General features: G+C 40.9%; 4 protein-coding genes across 17 annotated transcripts in view; 1 reads left to right on the forward strand and 3 right to left on the reverse strand.

The window, feature by feature from the left end:
- KCNQ (KCNQ potassium channel) overlaps window positions 1-411 on the forward strand; it is a 59,645-nt gene extending 59,234 nt beyond the window's left edge. For all 14 annotated transcript variants that reach the window (XM_064686738.1, XM_064686733.1, XM_064686732.1 and 11 more), the window contains one exon: window positions 47-411. In XM_064686738.1, coding sequence (XP_064542808.1) covers window positions 47-133 — 87 coding nt within the window. In that variant the 3' untranslated portion in view covers window positions 134-411. The remainder of the gene's footprint in view (window positions 1-46) is intronic.
- Window positions 412-6,613, reverse strand: LOC135431539 (zinc finger protein 62 homolog). Its single transcript, XM_064686731.1, has 11 exons — window positions 5,673-6,613; window positions 5,293-5,433; window positions 4,974-5,235; window positions 4,766-4,918; window positions 4,556-4,699; window positions 4,360-4,495; window positions 3,751-3,912; window positions 3,274-3,567; window positions 3,032-3,212; window positions 2,742-2,974; window positions 412-1,650 (listed from the first exon to the last, which is right to left on the reverse strand). Exons 1-11 carry the CDS (start codon window positions 6,541-6,543, stop codon window positions 1,090-1,092), a joined length of 3,138 nt encoding a protein of 1,045 aa, XP_064542801.1. The 5' UTR covers window positions 6,544-6,613; the 3' UTR covers window positions 412-1,089.
- Window positions 6,614-6,879: 266 nt separating this feature from the next.
- On the reverse strand, window positions 6,880-9,544 carry LOC135432373 (uncharacterized). Its single transcript, XM_064688042.1, has 5 exons — window positions 9,287-9,544; window positions 8,633-9,232; window positions 8,455-8,543; window positions 8,224-8,398; window positions 6,880-8,018 (listed from the first exon to the last, which is right to left on the reverse strand). Exons 1-5 carry the CDS (start codon window positions 9,542-9,544, stop codon window positions 6,945-6,947), a joined length of 2,196 nt encoding a protein of 731 aa, XP_064544112.1. The 3' UTR covers window positions 6,880-6,944.
- Window positions 9,545-10,584: 1,040 nt separating this feature from the next.
- Window positions 10,585-12,242, reverse strand: LOC135431546 (uncharacterized). The gene is made up of 4 exons (XM_064686752.1): window positions 11,937-12,242; window positions 11,485-11,871; window positions 10,759-11,426; window positions 10,585-10,633 (listed from the first exon to the last, which is right to left on the reverse strand). The coding sequence occupies exons 1-3, from the start codon at window positions 11,980-11,982 to the stop codon at window positions 10,819-10,821; spliced, it is 1,041 nt and encodes a 346-aa protein (XP_064542822.1). The 5' UTR covers window positions 11,983-12,242; the 3' UTR covers window positions 10,585-10,633; window positions 10,759-10,818.
- Between the last annotated feature and the right edge of the window lie 1,726 nt (window positions 12,243-13,968).

Raw genomic sequence — 13,968 nt, forward strand, 5'->3', positions numbered from 1 at the left:
AATATAGAAACTGTTCTATTTGCTTATTTATTTTCTTGCTTTCCAGGTAAGCTCCGCACTCAACCTGCAAAGTTTAAATGACCAAACCACAACGCTTAATAAATCAAATTTGCTTCCGCCAGACTCTGGCTAATTAAATGCAATTGAAATTAGTCGATATGTAATATCTCTATATAATTGAAACTATTTTATAAGCTGATGTGTGCTGCTGCTCCGATCAGCAGATACGCTGTACCAAGCTCTAGAGTATCAGAAATCGAATCATAACATTCACAACAAACTTTGATTTAATTTGTTCACGCAATTTTTAATGACCAAACTGCAAAACGCTTTAATAAATCAAATTTGCTGCCGTAAATGTATGTACATAAATATATATGACAAGACTCGCAGATACCCTGTAAAACAAAATTTTAGCCACAACACATGTTTCATTTTATTTGTGTTTTCTTTTTGTACAAATGTAATTTGTATTTAGAAAAATTTCGTTAGCATAGTTAAAAGTTTGTAGTATTTAAAAAAGAACTTAAGCTGTGTAGGGTATAGAGGCGTCTGTATACCAAATTTGAAATTTCATAATACTAGCTTATATAGTTACTGCGATAAAAGTGTTCAAATGAGAAGAGATACACGCGAACAAGGCTTAAGCAAACTTATACTAAGACCCAGAATTTATGCCTGACAAATGATATGAAAAGTGTGAAGAAAATCAGGCATGTAAATACAAGATGTGTGAGAGTAGAATGTAGAGAAAATAATGTGAAAATGGTGAAGCAAACTAATGTTAAGCCAAGACCATGAATGACAAGTGCGAATGAGCGGAAAGTGGAGTGAATAGGAGTAGTGAAAATAATTGAAACTTAAGTTGACAAAACCGAAATATAAAAAATAGCAGCTAGTTATATCTAAAATGTTATATAACATACATTACATTATGTATGTCAATTTTACCGACATATTTTGTGTTCAAAATTATGGGTAGCAACTACTTAAATCAATTGAAATCAAAAGTTTTAAAACTGCTTTAGCGAATACAAATAAAAGCAAAAACAATCAAATCATGCGCATTCCACTTAGTTCTAATCAACATTAACATTGCCTTTGCTTTTTTTTCTTTGGCGGCTCCGCGTCCGCTTCCTTGATCTCCTCCTGAAACTCCTCAAAGATTTCCGAGCCGGCGAGGCTCTCGTTTTCCTCGGCAACAGCTGTGTCGCCTATAAACTCGATTTGTGTGCTTGCATTGATGCGTATGCAGCGTTTCTTTGATGTGGATGGACCTTCGCTGGTTGATCCCTCCTCGTCTTCCAGTTCCTCGCCCTCGCCCTCGCCCTCGCCCTCCTCCGCCTTGACTGGCTCATCTTCCAGGTAAATGCTGCTGTTGTGCACCTTACGCACATGCATATTGAGCTTCGTGGTGGAACCAAAGGACTTGCTGCAGCCCTCGTCAAAGAAATCACGACAGGTATACCTGGACCCATGCACACGCTGCATATGATTCGATAATCCTTGGCGACGTCCGAAGCGCTTGTCGCAGATCTTGCACTCGAAGGCGAAACGTTTGAAGTGCTGTCCCAGCACATGAACCGACAGCGACTTCTTGTTCCGCGTGATGAAGCTACAGTGCTCGCAGCTGAACGACTGGGTATGCAGCTGCGGATAGGGATAGGCATTTGTTAAATTTATTAGCTCTCTCTCTTTCTGATGGACTCTACTTTTTCGCCTCCATTCAATTTTAGGTTTGTTTAGCTGCGGCTATGTTGAAATTTTGTTTTTTACTGCATGCAAATCCGTGATGCTGCGGGCCGTTGGAGCCTACCGCTGGATATAGCTAACGCCCTGGACATGACCTAACGCCCTAGCAAGGAATCGGTTGAGAAAATGCACAGGGAATTTCAAGGAATATTGAATATGGATAGGCTGGCCTTCGACGGCAGCTATATGACCTATGTTCACTTCCAAACATCAGTGGAAAAATGAAAAACAACGAGAAGCCCACGGAAGAAATAAACTGCTGAGAACTCACAATTACAGTGAAAACTCATCTAACGAATGGTGATATCCTTGCTAATTATTAACAATACATTAAACCTTGTTATGTGCTCATTCAATACATATATTCTATTATCAATTCAATAAAGCGAATCTTTTACCTTCTATATCTGAGCTTTCCTCTTCATTAGAATTAATTAAGAATATTCAAATAAACTGGAAATTATTACCAATTATTATGGATATATATACCTATGTATATATAATATAAAAAAATCATGTGATATGAAATATTCGCTCGCCCTAGCTTAAGAAAACATTTGATCAGAGACAAGAGTAAGCCCACATTTTAGAAGCTAACCAACTGATTTTTATGCGCTGAAATCTGACAATAAGCTTTAAATAACAACTACCAAAAATGTTGAATACATGACAAATATATAACTTTTACAATCCAAAATCCTACATATAGCTATTCTCCATACATAATTAATAAGTTAAGCGATCTAAACAAAATATTAGAAGAATATAAAAGAAATTTGAACATACATAAAAAGCCGTCCTGCCTATTTGTAGAGCTCATATACAAATTTGATTGACTTGTCGATTAGATAAATATCAGATAAACTTAGCACGCTCGGCTAAAAGTTCTGCCCAAGCAAATTTCAAGCCGAGTTCCCAAAATCATTTAAGATTTCTCTAACATTGAGTTTCTTTAAAAATATATAATATAATATATGAAGAAGACTCACCCGCTGATGCGCCTCCATTTCACTTTTATGATAAAAACCCTTTTGGCAGACACTGCACAAATAGCGTTTGTTATTCGAGTGCACCACATTCATGTGTGTGTCATAGTTGCGACGATTTTTGACCACCTTCAGGCACAGCTGGCATTCGATGGGCTCATGCCAATAGGCGTTATGTTTGGCCAATGCCTCCTTATCCTTGTACGAGGCCTTGCACAGCGGACAAATCACATTGTCTACAAAGAGTAAAACATTTACAAGGAAACTTATTTATACTATTTCCAAATACACACTGTTGTTGTGACTGCGCGCCACGTGCACCGAGAGCGACATTTTGGAGCGGCACTCTTTCTGACAGAACTGACAGATCCATTCGTTATACTTGGCCTGAGGCTCCTGCTTGCAGATGGCGTCGTGTGTGCGTCGCTTATGTGTGTACAGCGAATTCCAGTTTATATAGGACTCAGTGCAATCCTGCAAGAAATAAATTAGTTAGGCTTGTTAAATAAATAAACATAATAAATTCGCGCCTTACCTCATAATCACACATGTAGTACAGACCAATCTCTAGCTTGCGATGCGCCACATCCGTGCGCTGTTGCTGAAAGTTGCGCAAATGATGACGATAGAGTTTCATGTCGGCAAACTCCTTGCCACAAGGCTGACAAAAGAAGAAACCATCCTTATGCACGCCCGAATCGCGATGGGCGCGCAAATCACTTTTGTGCTTGAAGTACGCGGAGCAATATTCACATATATAAGCATTGCGCAACAGTTCCGCATACACATCCATGCCAAGGCAGGCTGAATCCTCATTTCCGACGTGAGCCTGCAAAGCAACATTATATTACCATATACAATTTATTACCATTTAGATCTAACAACTTGGGTCAACTCAGGCGTCTTTGTTTCTGCCTGAAGTTAACTTCGCTTCCAACTGCATTTAATTAATGCACCCCAGCGATGTCGTGTAATATCTGTTAGTATATATTATAATATCGCCTTAGCTTACCATCATTTTGTCGTTATTCTCGCTAAGCAGCCCGCAATTGCTGCACACATGCACCTCGCGCTCAATGATTAGATGCGTCTTCATGTGCAGGTTGTAGGTAGCTTCCGTGGCAAATTCGCGGCTGCACAGCTCGCAGCTGATCACGCTGCCATGTACGGAGCGCTGTAACAGAAACAAAAATATGCATTAGTTCAAAATTAACAGGCAGTTAAATATCCTTGCAAGCACTCATAACAAGCTACAATAACATAATACTTCGATCATAGGCACCAAAGTGAGTTAGCAGCAAATATTTCGAAAGATTGCTTCAATTAAAGGTTTGATGTATGCATAAGCTGTTACATGTTTGATATAGTGCTCCGATCTGGCCTCGACATATTTGACATAGTTTTCCTATCTGGCTCCTACATATTTGATATAGTGCTCCGATCTGGTCGAATCCTACTTGTATACAGCGGTAAGCAAGCCGTGTGACAAAATTTATCAAGATAACAAAAAAAAATACTCAACTCGACCGACCTGGCTATAACTACGCGACTCAACAGGAATACAAATATTTCTACAACTGATACTGATCTCTACAAGGGATTAAACACAATTAGCACCCACCATGTGAGCATTGAGTCGACCGCGTGTCTCAAAGTTGGCGCTACACTCGGAGCAGCTGTAGGTGGTACTGCTGACATTGGCATGCGACTTATTGTGCTCCATAAAGACGGCAGCGTCGCGAAAATTGCGATCACAACTGCAAGAGCAAAACGATATGTAAGAGAAGAAATTCAAACCAGGTAAACATAAAACTCACAGATCACAGAAGAGCGTGCCCTCGGGCTCGTGTGCATAGTGCAAATGATGGAATAGCTCATCTATGTTGGTGTCCGCATAGTCACACACAAAACAGACGCGCGGTCTGTGGCGCTCCAAATGAAATTGATTGTGGAAATTAAAGCTGCAATTGGGCATGGAATAAATTAGCTGCGACTGCAGCGTTAGTAAAGCCACATCAAGAACTAACCGCTTCCAGGAGGGAAACTCCAAGCCGCACATCTCGCAGTACAGGCGAATGCCGCGCCGCTTCTTAATGACATGCGCGCAGGAGTGTTTGTTGTATTGCAATATGTTGGAGAAGGTCATGTTGCACTCGGGGCACTTGCCATAAATGGGTATTCTGAAACGAAAGGTATCAAGAGGGGTGTCTGAAATATATTTATGCAATTGCTTACTCCGCCACGGGCGCATGCAGCACCACCAAATGCATGGCCAAGTACTTGCGGCCCTGCAGCTCCGCTGTACAGCCCTCAATGGGACAACTGTAGCGATCCTCCGACAGCTGATGGCGCTTCAGCATGTGATTGAGCAACGTCTCATATTTGTTGGACTTTAGCGAGCAATGACGGCACATCGTGGACCAATCGAATTGCAAAGTCTCAAAGCTGGTCTTGACCACGGTGGACAAATACTCGTGCAGATCGCCAACGTTGTCAGCTGCGTGTGATAATTGGTTAAGTGGATATTTAATGTACATAGGTTTAGCTTACGTACAGTCCTTGATCAAAACGAAATTGAAAGGCTCCACTTTGAATGATTCATCTTCGCTTTGGCTCTCATTCTGTGACTGCGATCTGACGCTTCTGACTTTACGCTCCACTTTGAAGTGACGCACATCCACGTCGGAGGAGCCGTCTGTGAAGAAATTTGATCAATATTTAGTTGATATATAAAATGGTTTGCCTCGACTAATTGAATTATTTAATGGTTATCAACGCACGGAAAGGGGTTTAGGTCAGGTAAGTTTAAATCTTCCACTGACGGAAAATGGAAAGAAAATTGACGTCTAAAACCGGGCAAATCCGGGAAATGCCAGCTAGTATGTCTGTATACATAATACGTGCATGGATATATATCTAAATATGTTTGCTCACCATCAGGCTCGAGCAGAAACTCTAGCTCCTCATTGTTTTCCTGTTCGTTCAGAGCCTGGCACTCTTCCTCCGGCTGCTCTTGCTCCACCAGCACCTTCAGCTGGCGCTTGTTCTTGCCTGATTGCTTTTCCAGCTGTCGCACTGTGGCTGCTGCCTCAGCAAATTTATCATCTGCTGGCGCCTCCTCATCGTCGAGAATGTCACGTATTAGTGCGCTTATTTGCTCCTGATCCGCTGGCCCGGCTTCGCTGCTGCTGTGATTTTTGGCGAACGCTTTTGCGCCTGCTTTGACCACTTCATTTTTAGCCGGCAAACGTTTCGGGATAACAGTTCTGGCCTTGGTAATGCGTATGGCCAGGGTTCCTGCAGCGGCTTTTGGTGGAGGAGTATCCGTAGCATCCGCCGACGGAGGTTTCTCTGATTTAATAGATGTCGCCAACCGTTTGGCTGCAACTGGCACACTTTTTGCCGCTGATGGCGCTACTTTGGGCGGCGGCGGCGGCGGAATCTGCTTTATGGCGGGCTTTGGATCATTTTTGGCGGCAACTGCGGGCACGGGCGGCGAGACAATTGGAAGCTCCTGCTGCTTGACGGCATTCTTTTTGCCAGCATTGGCGGCATCCTGCTCCCGTTGCAATTCGTCTATGTCAAAGAAACGTATCAGCGTATTTACGCACTCCTGGCACAGCAGCTGCGACTTTTGGGTGTCTGGCTTGACAACTATTTGGAAATATTTGGCCAGCAGGTCGGCGAGTTCAATTTCGATGCCCACTTCATCGAATATTTCCTGATATTGTTGCTTTGAATTGTACGCACTGCAATGCAGGCAGCTAAGCCCATTTTCGTTGTTTGTATTCGAATTCTCCGACATTTTAACTTTTTACACATAGCACGATGCGAAACTAAAGAACGAGCATCAGCTGAACGATATGACATGCTTAGTGCTGTAAAGCGCAAGCAACCGCTTTCGATACTATCGTTACCAAATTGAGTAAAAATACATTTTTTCTAGTGCATTTATTGCATATCTATAAAAACGACCTAAAAATGCCGGAAAACTAATGCAGTGCTGAGCGTCGAACGTGGGGTAGGTTAATCGTTCATCGACAACTGTTGATGGCAACGCGTGCGTAGTGTGCAGTAACGCAAATGTTTGGGCGCAAAATTTAACTGTTGACTCGCTTGAGCAGAGCAAAGTAGCTGTAGGAGCAGTTCACAATCTGTAAAATAAAAATAATTATTAATAATATTACCAATTAATAAGCACACTAGTTATACAGATGCAAAAGTTGTGGAATTAAAACTCTGTGAGTGATTTAGGGTGTGCATCTGCAGCGGCGCATTAAAGCGCAGCATCATTAACAGGCCCATTTTGCGATTACTCCTGCTCCAACTGGTCCAATCGGAGCTGTACAGTGCATGGGCAAGTAATGTACTCTGATGGCTCATTTCCTCGGCTCCATAGCATATGATGAAGATTTGCAAGAGCATCACCAACTGATATGAGACCATCATGATCATAAAAGCCGTTTCTTTAGTGCGTATGGAAATGGCATAGAAATTGGAAACAAGCACCAGTACCGAGCAGAGCATCTGCACCGAACCGGGCACCTTTATAAAACCATCCACCAGGTCCTTAAGCTGCACAATACGTGCATAATGGATGCAACAATCACGCAATTCCAGCGCAATGCGCTGATCATCCAGCGGGGTTAGAACCGCGCCCAAGCTCTCCAATCGAGCTGCCAGCATAGCCAGCTGTGTCTCCAGAAAGAATAAGAACGAGCCGGATATGGAATCAAAAGCAATATTTATCCAGCAGGTGGGCATCAGCGACATCACCTGATACAAATACAGTCCATAGTAGCAGCTGGGCCGGGCCAAATTGCACGGCTCATACATGGACAGCGGCAACGCGTTGTTATCCACAAACCATTGGGTGACCAATATGAGGCTGGCGGCCAGCACGGAACTCCATGCGTACAGATTACGCCACTTGACGCTACGCTGAGCGCCGCGTCTATAGATCAGCGTCTGCTTGGCAGATCTGGGCCGAAAGTACGAGGAATGCATCTCGTCGATGAGCCTGGCGTGCTGTTCATTTTGCAGCTTAATGCTGAGCAGCTTGGTCATGCAGGAGAGCTCGGTGGCAAACATGAAGAACACCTGCAGTATGACACTCAGCTGATCTATGTTGTCCAGGACGCGTATGGCAAAGAAGAGCAGCATAACGGACACAATGCCCAGCATGAGGCAACAGCGCAGCTGATGCCACACGTTCTGCTGCCAGGTGGCAGCCAAATGCAGACGCCACATCCCCAACATATCGAAATACCAGACTTGATACTTGTAGAAAGCCGCCGTCATTTTGTGGTGTTCCGCTTGCCGCATCATGTCGAGACTATATCAAACAATAACTATTTGGCCAGCTGCACATTTTAGCAGGCCTTTTATAGGCCAGCCTACGCAAGGACACGCAGGATAATGAGCCCTAATGAGCCGCGCTCATTATGGAATATTTTACAGTGCGCAAAATACAGCCCCAACTCACCGAACCGAACAGCTCCAGGTCAAAGGCATGGCTGCCATTTATTGTCCTTATCCGTATGGGAATATCCAGACGTTGCATCAGCATCAGCAGCAGGCGGCGATTGGACCTCTGCCAGCCCACCCAATTGGATCTGTACAGATCGTGGGGCAGACCCAGACTGCGCTGTGTTATCTCACTGATAAACTATATACGGTATATATCGGCTTTTATATATAATTGGGGTTTACTTACCCCGCAAAGTAGCATAATATAAAGATTTGCAGGAGCATACAGACTTGGTAGATTAACATCTTTAGGAACAATAACTTTTCATCGGATAACTATTTTATTTGGAAACGTGATTTGTTTTTTTAGGGTTACCTTCATCTGTGTTCAATATTTGTATCTTCTTTTTTTTCTATTAACTCACCTGCGACATGGCATAGAAGTTGGCAGTTAAGACCAGCACCGAGCAGAAAATTTGCGCCGATATGGGTTTATAGACCAAAGCCTCGATATCAGCTGCCAATTGAACAATCTTCATATGGTATTGTATGCACTTCCTCAGCTGCAGCTCCACTTCGGCTGCGGCTCCTTTCTTCTTGTCTTCCAGATCACAATCGGTTCCAATATTTTGTAGTCGCAATGCCAAAATATCTAATTGACATCGAATAAAAATAAATGTCGAACAGCACAGCGAATCGATGGATATATTCATAAAGCAGCCGAACGAGAGGGCAACACATTGATAAATGTACATGACGCAGTAGCCAAAGGAGCCGGGAGTTCCATTGAAAGGATCATAGGTAGCCAGAGGCAGCTCGGTATTATCGATGACATATTGAGTAAGGAGCAATATACTTAGAGTACAGAACGAAACAGCTCCGTAAGAATTGCGGATAGTACGACTTAATTCCCTGGCGGTTACAAAGATTTGCTGCTCCTCCGGGCTCGCCGGTCGGAATAGTGCATCGTGCAGATTGGCAAAGAACTGGAGTAGGGCTACATTATTAGACTTAAAGGAAAACAGCTGTAAATAATACAGAGTATAAGCCAGTTGCTGTAAAAATCTAAAACATTTTACCTTTATAGAGTAGGCAACGCTTGTGGCCAGCACAAAAAAGCCCTTCATTACCTCGATCATCTGCCGTATATTGATGCCAATATACAGCGCTAATATGAGATTAAAGATCATCATAAAGAATCCAAAAACAAGCCAGAAATTCATCCCGTGCAGCACGCGTTTCCAGCGCACCTGCTGCGGCCAGAGCGAATACCAGTCCAAAATACGCCTCTGACCCGTGTAAAACACCTCCACAGACCTATCAAAAGTAAGATTCATTTCGTAGAACACTTGGACTCCAACTAATGCGGGTCTTGAGATGGACTAGGCCTTTTAAAGGCATTGCCTAGACAATTAAAAACTCGTTAAACGACATTAATTGGCATTAAATTTAAATGAATTCATTGAACACAGCTTTGGGCACCAAAAGAATCAAAGTGTAAACAAATAATGGAAAATTATGAATATGAGGAGTAAAATAAACACAAATTCTTAAAACAATTTAAAAAAATAAAATACATATAAGAAATTGAAAGTTGTGGCAAATTAAAATACCTATATACTATTATTTTCTTAAAGTTAATCAAATATTGAAAGTAAATACAAATAAAGAAAAATTTTCGAATATAAATTTGTTTATCAATTTAATTGATATTTACATTTGTTCGACAGAGTTCCCACAAGTGTTTCTTATAATTTGAACATTAAAGTACACATATATTGACAACGTAGTCTACTTTTTTGAGCAGTGCATGCGCCTTTCACTAATCGCTGACTGTTGTCTAATAAGCTGAGAACCGTTAAGTAAATATACTAAATTATTCAGAGCTCATTTTTAATGGGCAAAAGGACAGTCCTCCTTTAAACGATTTTCATTTATCAATTTTATTGCAAAAATTTACATTTTGCATTCGTATTTAAGAAAAGTGCAGAAAGAATCCGAAGAAATTAAGAAAATAAAAAGATGTTACATAAGAAAATCTTTTGGGCAAAAGGAAATAGATAAAACATTTGCAATGAGTCAGAAATTTAAAAATAATAACATATAAGAAAATAAGTAAATTATGTAGAAAAAAAATACTAATAATAATAATAGTGATACAAAATATTTACAAAAAATACTACAAATAATTATAACAATAATAATAATAATATTGATAATAATAATAATAATAATAATATTAATAATAATAATAGTAATAATAATAATAATAATAACAATAATATTAATAAAAATACTTATCGAGATAATCAAAAGAACAAATAGAATAATTAAATTATGATAATTTTTGTATAAAAATATCCAAAATTTATTTATTTGCAAAATTATTGAGGCGTATTTTCTGGAAAATGTTAAAAAATAAATTTCTAAAATTAATTATTAACAAATAAACCAAAAAAGTTTTAACACAGTTGTGGAAATGGGAAGGTGAAACATGGAAAATCAATTAATAAAACAAATATGAAAATTGGCCTTAAATAGTTCGACTTACCTTTGGCAGAATATGTTGGTCAATTGACTGCAAGAACCACAAACAATTTGTGCATTCGTCTTAGTATGGAAAGTTGTTTGGATTACAGCAAAAGATGAAACCATCGTTGGCATTGTCCGGCAGACTAACAGGACACGCGACAGTCTGGCAATTGTGCAGGACTTCCGGTCGGTTCCGTTCGAATATGTTGTTGTACGAGAGAAACACATAGATGCCGTTGCCGTCGATATCTCGCACAGTCTTATAGATCCACAGGGGCACCGGCAGCTTGGAGCCGGACAGATAGGCGCTGCGCTCGTCGCCATGCTGATCCTGGAGCGTGAGCACATCGATGCCACCAGTCCTGATGCGGAACGGAGTCGCGGCGGGCACCTGGCTGCGCAGCCAGCGCTCTATTTTCTCCCAGTTGCCGTCGTTGATGCTCTTGAATTGCGGCACCACGTTCAGATAGCGAAAAGTGCTGCCCATTTGATCGCAAAACAGAAAATCGGCGGATGCCACCAAATGGCCGCGATTGATGACCAGATCGCTGGGACTGGGCAAATATTTTTGATTGTCGCCAAAAATACAATTGAATGCATCATGGGTATTACGCTTCATAAAGGCAGCCGCCTCCTGAGGCGTGACTATCTGATCCGTCTCGAATTCCACCCACGGTCGCTTGGCGACTGTGAAAAGACTTTGGCTTAGGCTGCAGATTCTAATTGCTTTAAGCAGAAGTCTTACAGAAGCTCTTGTAGTAGACATCGCTCTCTGCGTACAGCACCCGCCCCTCCTGGGCATCGTGGCAGCAGCGAAAGAGCTCCAGCTGTTTCCCCTCCAGCGAGTAGCCCACTATGTACAGCGTCTGGGGGCATGCAGCGTCGCGGCTTTTCACGACAGTTGACCGCATCGGCGTGCCACAGCTCATGGGCAGCGCCAACGTAAACTGCCCGTTATCCTGGCACTGTGTCTCCAGCACATCCGAAGCGCTGCAGTACATGTAAAGCCGCATGCCGCTGGGCACTCGCTCTGTGCGCAACAGCCGAAGGGCGCCACTCGCATCCCGGTAGGTGAATATGCGCTTTGTATTTTCCACCATGTGCCGGGCTATTTGGCAATCGCCCTGACTGCCTGCCTCAATAATAATTCATTACAATCTTGTAAAATATATTATAAAATATTTATGTTCTAATTACCCAGCACGCACAGCAGCAATGTTAATATTACTGCCAAGTATTTCATATCTGAGTTACCCTAATTGAAATTTTGATTACTAAACTAGTTTCCATAAATTTAACAAGCAAATTTAATAATTTCTCTAATCAAATCACTTTGGGGTACTTCCCCGTGCCGAAAGTGTTGTCAAATGCCAGAAGTTTAATTCAACTCTAGTCGAAGGCATCTCTGTTTCAAATGTGGTCACCTTTTCTTAATTTAATCGAAAACTTTTTAAACATACTGATTAAATCTGATGAAATTTGACCGAGATATGGGGCGGCAATTTTTAACCCATGTCTATATAGGATAGTTAAGGGAACCATTTTCAAACCAAATTGATCTAGATCTTTGTTCAAATTCATTTGAGGGGTGTTTCACACTTTTAGGAAAATCCATTCCTCCTTGGTGGAAATGGAGGTCAAAGATTTGGTGGATGACGTTTTGTGTTCAAATTCGTTTCCAAAGATCTATAAGAAAAATCATTTGAGACGTGTTTCACACTTTTCGCAGAATTCAAACTTCTTCGGGGGGAATGCGACTCAAGGATTTTTTGTGCGAAGTTTTAAGTTGTGTCCGATTTACTTCAAACTTAATTTCAAAGCTCTACATAAGAATATAATGAATACGTGTTTCAGCGATTTTGGAAATTCCACTCGCAACATTGGTAAATTGGCGGAAAACGTTTCTATGAAAATTGTTTGTTTACCGTCCGATAAGTTTCAAAATCATTTTCAAAACTTTTTGAGAACGTTGATTTTTAACATACGATCCACGGGCAAGGCCGGGTTATACCCGCTAGTATGTCTTTATACGAATCTTGGGGCAAGATTTTGACTTGAATTTCGACTTAAAAATGTATATTCAGATTTGAATGCCAGATTAATTAAGAGGCCAAGCCATGAACAAAAAGCCAAATCTCGTGAAAATCTGATGAAATTTGACCGAGTTATGGGAATGGGAAATTGTCTATATATCTATATACGAATCTTGGGGCAAGATTTTGGCCTGAATTTCGAATAAAAAATATATATTCAGATTTGAATGCCGGATTAATCCAGAGGCCAAACCATGAACAAAAAGCCAAATCTCTTGAAAATCTTATGAAATTTGAAAGAGTTATGGGAATGGGAAATTGTCTATATGTCTATATACGAATCTTGGGACAAGATTTTGGCTTGAATTTCGACTAAAAAATATATATTCAGATTTGAATGCCAGATTAATTTAGAGGCCAAACCATGAACAAAAAGCCAAACCTCGTGAAAATCTGATGAGATTTGACCGAGTTATGGGAATAGGAAATTTTGAGCCATGTCTATATACGAATCTTGGGGTAAGATTTTGACTTGAATTTCGGCTAAAAAATATATATTCAGATTTGAATGCCAGATTAATCTAGAGGCCAAACCACGAACAAAAAGCCAAACCTCGTGAAAATCTGATGAGATTTGACCGAGTTATGGGAATGGGAAATTGTCTATGTGTCTATATACATACGAATCTTGGGGCAAGATTTTGACTTGAATATCGACTAAAAAATATATTTTCAGGTTTGAATGCCGGATTAATCTAGAGGCCAAACCATGAGCAAACGGCCAAACCTCGTGAAAATCTTATGGACATTTGAAAGAGTTATGGGAATGGGAAATTGTCTATATACGAATCTTGGGGCAAGATTTTGACTTGAATTTCGACTAAAATATATATATTCAGATTTAAATGCCAGATTAATTTAGAGGCCAAACCATGAACAAAAAGCCAAACCTCGTGAAAATCTGATGAAATTTGACCGAGTTATGGGAATGGGAAATTGTCTATATACGAATCTTGGGGCAAGATTTTGACTTGAATTTCGACTAAAAAATATATTTTCAGATTTGAATGCCGGATTAATCTAGAGGCCAAACCATGAGCAAACGGCCAAACCTCGTGAAAATCGGATGAGTTTTGGCCGAGTTATGGGTTGGGAAATTTTGACCTGTGTATATAGGATAGTTAAGGGAGCCATTT

The sequence above is a fragment of the Drosophila montana genome, unplaced genomic scaffold (genome assembly GCF_035044405.1).
Source record: "Drosophila montana isolate Dmon_TW-CO22-7 unplaced genomic scaffold, ASM3504440v1 contig_3200_1, whole genome shotgun sequence".
In the NCBI taxonomy this organism is placed as follows: Eukaryota; Metazoa; Arthropoda; class Insecta; order Diptera; family Drosophilidae; genus Drosophila; species Drosophila montana.

Bases quoted from the DNA above. Each gene is read 5' to 3' on its own strand.
- LOC135432373 (XM_064688042.1), bottom strand. From the start codon at position 9,544: ATGAATCTTACTTTTGATAGGTCTGTGGAGGTGTTTTACACGGGTCAG. The intron at 9,233-9,286 runs GTAAAATGTTTT...TATTATTTACAG, and splicing joins GCGTTGCCTACTCTATAAAG to CTGTTTTCCTTTAAGTCTAA. The intron at 8,544-8,632 runs GTGAGTTAATAG...CAAATAAAATAG, and splicing joins ACTTCTATGCCATGTCGCAG to TTATCCGATGAAAAGTTATT.
- LOC135431539 (XM_064686731.1), bottom strand. From the start codon at position 6,543: ATGTCGGAGAATTCGAATACAAACAACGAAAATGGGCTTAGCTGCCTG. The intron at 4,496-4,555 runs GTGAGTTTTATG...TTGCTCTTGCAG, and splicing joins GGCACGCTCTTCTGTGATCT to TTGTGATCGCAATTTTCGCG. The intron at 3,913-4,359 runs GTGGGTGCTAAT...TTTCTGTTACAG, and splicing joins GTCGACTCAATGCTCACATG to CGCTCCGTACATGGCAGCGT.
- LOC135431546 (XM_064686752.1), bottom strand. From the start codon at position 11,982: ATGAAATACTTGGCAGTAATATTAACATTGCTGCTGTGCGTGCTGG. The intron at 11,872-11,936 runs GTAATTAGAACA...TTATTGAGGCAG, and splicing joins ATTGCTGCTGTGCGTGCTGG to GCAGTCAGGGCGATTGCCAA. The intron at 11,427-11,484 runs GTAAGACTTCTG...GTCTTTTCACAG, and splicing joins TGTCTACTACAAGAGCTTCT to TCGCCAAGCGACCGTGGGTG.